The 8,268-nt window shown below is 41.4% G+C and overlaps 1 protein-coding gene across 1 annotated transcript; it reads left to right on the plus strand.

Annotated features, from left to right (window-relative positions):
• The first annotated feature begins 1,534 nt into the window (after positions 1-1,534).
• On the plus strand, positions 1,535-8,268 carry ak7a (adenylate kinase 7a). The gene is made up of 18 exons (XM_024404127.1): positions 1,535-1,654; positions 1,759-1,917; positions 2,288-2,402; positions 3,853-3,947; positions 4,045-4,155; positions 4,231-4,314; positions 4,411-4,499; positions 4,629-4,719; positions 4,853-4,930; positions 5,135-5,284; positions 5,558-5,686; positions 5,933-6,038; positions 6,189-6,317; positions 6,448-6,504; positions 6,584-6,781; positions 6,975-7,195; positions 7,479-7,637; positions 8,019-8,268. Exons 1-18 carry the CDS (start codon positions 1,568-1,570, stop codon positions 8,052-8,054), a joined length of 2,094 nt encoding a protein of 697 aa, XP_024259895.1. The 5' UTR covers positions 1,535-1,567; the 3' UTR covers positions 8,055-8,268.

The raw sequence follows: 8,268 nt of genomic DNA on the forward strand, positions 1-8,268 counted from the left end.
TTTAAGAATAATGGAGGCCACTGTGTTGTTGGGGACCATCAATACTGCAGAAATGTTTTGGTACCCTTCCCCAGATCTGTGCCTCAACACAATCCTAACTCGGAGCTCTACAGACAATTCCTTCGATCTCATGGCTTGGTTTTTGCTCTAAAAATAAAAAGAGTCGAACACTCTATATAAATAAACTCCCAGTAATTTATTTGGTGAAACAGGATGCACCTGAGCTCAGTTTTGAGTCTCATAGCAAAGGGTTTGAATACAGTTTTTTTAATTTTGAATACATTTGCAAAAATGTCTAAAAAACAGTTTTCACTTGTCATTATAGGGTATTGTGTGTAGATTGATGAGGGAAAAAATGCATTTAATCCATTTTAAAAAGGCTGTAACGTAACAATGTGGAAAAAGTTAAGGGGTCTGAATACTTTCCGAATGCACTGTAAGTGAATTTGTCCCAATACTTTTGGTCCCCTAAAATGGGGGGGACTGGGTACAAAAAGTGCTGTAATTTCTAAACTGTCCACCCGATATGGATGAAAATACCCTCAAATTAAAGCTGAGAGTCCCGATATGGATGAAAATACCCTCAAATTAAAGCTGAGAGTCCCGATATGGATGAAAATACCCTCAAATTAAAGCTGAGAGTCCCGATATGGATGAAAATACCCTCAAATTAAAGCTGAGAGTCCCGATATGGATGAAAATACCCTCAAATTAAAGCTGAGAGTCCCGATATGGATGAAAATACCCTCAAATTAAAGCTGAGAGTCCCGATATGGATGAAAATACCCTCAAATTAAAGCTGAGAGTCCCGATATGGATGAAAATACCCTCAAATTAAAGCTGAGAGTCCCGATATGGATGAAAATACCCTCAAATTAAAGCTGAGAGTCCCGATATGGATGAAAATACCCTCAAATTAAAGCTGAGAGTCTGCACTTCAATCTCATAGTATTATTTCATATCCAAAGTGCTGGAGTACAGAGCCAAAACAACAAGAAATATGTCACTCTCCCAATACTTTTGGAGCTCACTGTATAATAGCCTACAATCACCTGTCCTATTGTGAATTGCATTAATATCAACACTATTCGTAACTGAGTAGTTTAAAAGACTAGTTGCGTTGAGTTTTGGAGGAAGACAATACTTTAAATCACCAAACAATCAACACCCTTCCGACAGAGGAAGGTAAAGGATGAAGGCATTTATCATTCACATGACAGGACACAACAGAGTTACTAGGTAAAAGTCATGAGGAGAGTTTTATTATGTGACTGACAAAAATAGCAAATATTTCATACAACTGGAGAACAAGTGCTATCTTCTGCACAAAACTCCACCAAAATAACTTATGACTTATAATTTATGCATTGCATTTGTTACAATATGAAATTAACATTGAATGATGTATTTTTTTTTAATGTATTTTTTTTATAATTTACTTGTATCTAAGCAAGACGCTTTTGGTGCTGTCATTGCTCATTGCTCACTTTTGCAAATGCACTTATTTCATTGGTTGAGGTGACGTTAGCAACCCCAAAGCGTCCCTCTTTCCCCAGCAACGGCAAACATGGCAAATGAAAAGACAGGAAGTTACCGAACTAAACGAGTTTTCGTCAACAATATTGATACGTATTCATCTAAATGTATCGCAAAGGTAATGTAGCAACGATATACGTTTTTGTATCAGAGTTTGATGTGACGAAATATTACATAATGTAGCTGACAATGTTTACACTTTTTTTTTGCGACTGTGTATAGTTTCTGTCAACCTGCATGGTTGGCGGCTCCTTGGAGGAGGCAGATGAAGATGGTCCCGCTGAGGATGAGACAACACTTCAAGATGGGACTTTTCAAATTGTTGGAACTATCTCAAACAACGAAGGGGAAAAACCCAGTTTTGCATTACAATGTTATGCAGTGAGTATAGCTAATAACCAACTATAAACTGGGTGGTTCAAGCCCTGAATGCTGATGGTCTGACAGCAGTGGTATACCACGGGTGACAAGTCATTAATTTTTACTGCTCGTATTACGTTGGTGACCCGTTTACAATAGCAATAATACACCTTAGGGGTGTGTGGTATATGACCAATATACCACAGTTAAGGGCTGTATTCGCATTGTGTTGTGCGAACAGCCCTTAGCCGTGGTGTATTGGTCATATACCACACCCCCTCTTGCCTTATTTCTTAAATATACAATATTGATATAACCACACACTTCATCATTCAGCGCTATGCAATTTTCATCTAGGCCTGTCATTGACGTCTGTCCATTTCCATTCCAGTCACAGAAGCGAGATCAGCTGCTGCCAAGCCTATTGGAATGTGATGTGGTGGTTTACAACATCTCAGAACATGCAACAGCAGAGCTGATAGATGAGGCAACTTGGGCCATTTCAGGTAGGCTATGGACCAGTCCATCTGTTGGATGAATCCATCATGATAAATTCACTCTCAGATAGGGTTGTCAGAGTTAATCAGTTTTACTCAAGTTAACTTTTTGTAATTTTAGTGCGCTCATTTAAAAAAAAAACTATTGTGTTTTAGTCGCAGTCTGAAAACATTCAAAATACACATCATCTTTACAGATAAAAACGACAATGTAATGTCAAAACAAGTTGACATTGAAGTTAAAAGTGACCTTTATCAATTTGCTTGATTTTGCAAACCATTACTTTGGACAAAATCAAGATGTCAATATTCTTGTAATGCTTTTTGTATAAAAATAAACATTTAATTACAGCCCATTTTGATTAATCACAGCAATTTCTGCGATGAACTAGATGTGTTCCTTTCTTAACGTCTGTCAGCCCTACTCTCAGACTGACAGCCCTACTCTCAGACTGACTGCCCTACTCTCCGACTGACAGCCCTACTCTCAGACTGACTGCCCTACTCTCAGACTGACAGCCCTACTCTCAGACTGACAGCCCTACTCTCCGACTGACAGCCCTACTCTCAGACTGACAGCCCTACTCTCAGACTGACTGCCCTACTCTCCGACTGACAGCCCTACTCTCAGACTGACTGCCCTACTCTCAGACTGACTGCCCTACTCTCAGACTGACAGCCCTACTCAGACTGACAGCCCTACTCTCAGACTGACTGCCCTACTCTCAGACTGACTGCCCTACTCTCAGACTGACAGCCCTACTCTCAGTCTGTCAGCCCTACTCTCAGACTGACAGCCCTACTCTCAGACTGACTGCCCTACTCTCAGACTGACAGCCCTACTCTCAGTCTGTCAGCCCTATTCTCAGTCTGTCAGCCCTATTCTCAGACTGACAGCCCTACTCTCAGACTGACAGCCCTACTCTCAGACTGACAGCCCTACTCTCAGACTGACAGCCCCACTCTCAGACTGACAGCCCTACTCTCAGACTGACAGCCCTACTCTCAGACTGACTGCCCTACTCTCAGACTGACAGCCCTACTCTCAGACTGACAGCCCTACTCTCAGACTGACTGCCCTACTCTCAGACTGACAGCCCTACTCTCAGTCTGTCAGCCCTATTCTCAGTCTGTCAGCCCTATTCTCAGACTGACAGCCCTACTCTCAGACTGACAGCCCTACTCTCAGACTGACAGCCCTACTCTCAGACTGACAGCCCTACTCTCAGACTGACAGCCCCACTCTCAGACTGACAGCCCTACTCTCAGACTGACAGCCCTACTCTCAGACTGACAGCCCTACTCTCAGACTGACAGCCCTACTCTCAGACTGACAGCCCTACTCTCAAACTGTCATATTATCTCACTGGACCTTTTGAGTTACATTGCAAATACTGCATGGCCTATAGCCTACTTTACCTACGGTAAGACGCTGTCTCCTCTTCCTTTTGTGCTGCAGCTCTTCACTCAGATATTGAGAGTTTTGCGTCTCAGAAGATATTCATTTTGATATCATCAGTCATGACCTGGGCAATGAGCAAGCCAGCCGATCCTGTAAGTTTCTATTCAAATCTCGTGTTTCCTAACTACTATATCTATATATGTGTCAATACACTTTTCTGAATATTACTCGTATATTTTCTGTCCTTAGAATGACCCAGAGATTCCTCTGACAGAGGACGACTACAGGAGGAAAAGACATCATCCTAACTTCAAGGAGCACGCCAATGCAGAGAAAACGGTGCTCAAACTGGGCAAAACCGTAAGTATAATGGGTAGGGTTCGGCAATTGTCAACAACAATGTCAACAACAACAACACTTTTGTTTACCATACAGAAAAAGTCCAAGCTGTCCAGTTATGTTGTGGCGGCAGGTGTTCAGTATGGAATGGGAGAAAACCTCCTCCACTACTTCTTCAAGGTACATCTGAACTATATAACGTGAGACATTATTGTTCTATCAAGACATCGATGGATGTTCTCTGTCTCACTCTTTCCTCTGGCTTGACTCCTCAAGACGTCTTGGCTGGGGGAGTTTGCAAAAGTTCCTGTTTTTGGGCCGGGCACGAATGTTATCCCTACCATTCATGTCACCGACCTTGCAGGGTTTGTATTTTTCAATGAGTCCATTCCATTGTCTTGGTGTTCAATTATTGCTTATTTAAGGGCATCTGCTAGAGTTTGGGTGAAAAAAAAACAACTAATTATATGATGTTGTCTACTTTTGTCTACAAGGGTTATTCAGAATGTAATCGACCACAAGCCAAAGATACACTATTTCCTCGCTGTGGATGATTCAAATAATACTTTTGAGGATATTGTGAAGGTAAATAGGCTAAGCCAGACAGACATCTTGTTGATCATTTCAAGTTGGTAAAATTGTTGCATTTCTTTCTTTTTTTAAATAGATTTGTAGATCTACAAAATGGTTGGTGTATTTTTCTGTATTCCCCTGCTAGATAATAAGCTTTGTGCTCGGTCCAGGGAAGATCAAGAAAGTCCCTAAGGAGGAGGCCTACCTCACCAAAGTTCTGACGGTCTGTCTGTTTTCATCTTTCATCTCAGGCTTAGGAAAGCTAATTCAGAAATGACCGTTGTCAGTTGGAGCATATCTTAACTAGCCTGGTCCCAGATCTGTTTGTGTGGTCTTGTTTGACCATGGGAAATTGACAGAACAGCGGTAGATCTGGGTCTGGTCAATGTTGGAAATGTTGGAGCATCAATTTCACCTTGTTTTCCAGAACGCTGATGTGGATTACCTGAGTGTCAACCTGCGGATAGAGCCAGTCTTTCTGAAGGAAACCTTCAACCTTCACTGGGTGTCGGAGGCTGGCATCATTGATAACATCAACCGGGTGGTGGAGGAATACAAACTGTTGAGACTACTACTGGTGAGGGACCAAACCAACTACTGTATGTTTACCTCTTCTGTTCTTAGCTAGGGACTGAATAGATTTTCCCAGCACCAAGTTAGAATGTGAACATGTGTATTGTCTCTTATTGGAAGGAAAGATTCGTTACAAAGCAATACAGGCTTATAGATAGATAGAAGTATATTATAGATTATAGATAGTGTCATTATATTATTTTATATGATATTATATACTCATATTCAAGCCAAAAATGGTTAAAATATGTATCATGCTCTTTGGTTTCCCCATCAGCCCATCAGAATCTGTCTCCTGGGTCCTCCAGCAGTAGGAAAGAGCAGCGTGGCAGAGAAACTGTGTCAACATTACAAACTGCACCACATCAACCTCAAAGAGGTCATTGATGAGAAGATGCAACATCTGGTCAGTAAAAGCAAAGCGATGACACTTGTAAAGCGCTTCATATTTATTCTCTCTTGTAAAATAGGAAATGCCTCCCCCTTGTGGTAGATCAAAGTAAATGCACCCCTTGTTATTTTCTGATATTACAGGTCTCTGTACTATACATGTACACTCTACAGTATCAATAGGTGTGTGAACCATTTTGTAAAACAACATCTTACAATATATGAATCCAGGTATTCATTTGAGTTGTCCATTATATGTCAGGAGGAGGCTGTGAATGGGACTGAGCAGGAGGGAGAGAGTGAGGAGGCGCTCAGTAACGCTCAGGACCAACTGGACTCTCTGAAGGACAGCATGGAGCAAAATGGAGGTACAATAATATTCCACAACACAGCCACGAGTTGTTCCTGAAAGCATGTTTGTCAATTTAATTTAGACTCCGCCCCTCATCTCTATAATTTGTTTGATTTCATATTATGAAGATGCAGTGGTTTCATGAATGTCATCATAATTCTTGCAGGTCGCCTGAGCGACGGGCTTGTCTACCGTATCATGCGTGATAAGCTGAACTCAACGCCTTGCAGGAACCATGGCTTCGTCCTGGACGGCTTCCCCAAGTCCTACGATCAGGCCAAGGAGATCTTCTATGGTAAACATAAATTAAATGAACGTTATTTACAATTAAAGCGTTGATGATATCGTAAAATACTTTTCAAATAAATGATGGAAAAGATAACCTTGTCATCCTGCTTGTTCTCTTAAACACTGATGTTTTCCAGATGAACAGGATGATCCCAGGTCCAAAATGCCTGCCTTCAACAAGAAGATCATTCCTGGTAAGTGATTGTTAATATAACTGAATTGCACAGTATTGCATGTCTATCACTGATTCCCCCTCGTCTGTCTCTTCTGCAGAGTTCATTTTCTCCCTGGAGGCATCGGATGACTTTTTAAAGGAGCGGGTGCAGAACCTACCTGAGAGTGTGGCAGAGAAAATGCACTACTCTAAAGATGAGTACCTTACCCGGCTGAAGAAGTTTAGAAAGGCCAACGTGGAAGATGCAACGGTTCTGAACTACTTTGACGAGCTGGAGATTCACCCAGAGCACATTGGTAAGGACGAAATACTGTAGATATTGATTTACCAAAAGAGAATAATGCGATAGATTTTTGAATCATTTTGAAACCCTAATATTCAACTGTAACTATCAGAACCAGTAATTGTATGTAGTAAATAGTGATTTGATTAGAACTCAACACATTGAGAGGAAGTCTGTCAGTCTTTCATAGTCTGTCTGTCCGTCAGAGGTGAACAATGCCGTCGATCCTGAATACGGTGCTGTAATGGACAAAATCACCAGGCTGGTGGGGCGTCCCAGGAACTACGGACCCACCCCTGAGGAGAGAGAGGAGATGGAGAGGAAGTCCGTAGAGGAGACAGCACAGCGCCTGGTATTGGAGACAGCAGAGTGGAATAGGAGGGAGACTGAGACCGCTGCCAAGATGGCCACACAGCTCGAGGAGTGGGTAAGAGATGGGCTGCATCAGAAGTAGTATACTAGAATGGGAATAAGGTGGCATTTCAGGAAACATCTCTCTCACATTACTCATTGAGATTTGATTCCATTTTGGAATCCTTATAAACTCATATCCACATTGCTTACCCCTATCCAGTCCTCTCAGATCTATAAACTCTTAAAACCCCTCTTTGTATACCATGGAAGAGTGGGCCACCAGCAACGACGTAAACCCTGGAGCTGTAGTTTCTGTTTAGCTGAGCTGTACATACGTTGTGTGTGGGTATCTCTAGAACCGTCACGTGACTGAGGTGAAGAGACAGGAGCACGAGCTGCTGGAGGCTCGCTCCGCCCCCCTGAGGAACTACCTGATGAATTACGTAATGCCTTCTCTCACTGAGGGCATGATGGAGTGCTGCAAGGCCAAGCCAGATGACCCGGTAGACTTCCTGGTAATGTTTTTATTTGATTTAAAAAATAAAATAAACTTTATTAATCCCACAAAGAGAAATCAGATTTGTCACCGGCAAGAGATATACAGAAAAAATGTACTGTTCACACGCATACATCAGAGACCAGTAGACGGAGAACTGATGGCTGGTGAAATAAGCTAAACAAATGTCTTCCATAGAAGCAAATAGATTCAATAGAGTAGTAGCCTACTTCTACTCTTCAATTATATAGGTTGCACTTCAACAATAAACGGATGTGAATTGTTGTCAGGTACCGAAGTAGCTAGGCCTACAGTAAAGAAATGTCACGTTTCCAACCGAATTGTCCTTTTTTTTGTTTTTTTTTTCTAAATACTACATTTTTGTGTTTATCTATTTCAGGCTGAATATCTCCTCCGGAATAATTCACAAGATTAGTGTGATGTGGATAAGACATTCCAAACGTCTATGAGACCTTGTCGACTGGTATTATAAATGCTTTGTCATGACAGTGTTCTGTGTTGATCAAGTCTACCTTGTTTATTTTTCCCCACAAGAAATACAAAAACATATAATGCTCTGTTTGGAGGAATTATTGTAAAGATCATTTTATGAATATAATGATCTTTAACTAAAAAAAAAGTGAAATGTA

The sequence above is a fragment of the Oncorhynchus tshawytscha genome, unplaced genomic scaffold (genome assembly GCF_018296145.1).
Source record: "Oncorhynchus tshawytscha isolate Ot180627B unplaced genomic scaffold, Otsh_v2.0 Un_contig_388_pilon_pilon, whole genome shotgun sequence".
Classification (NCBI taxonomy): Eukaryota; Metazoa; Chordata; class Actinopteri; order Salmoniformes; family Salmonidae; genus Oncorhynchus; species Oncorhynchus tshawytscha.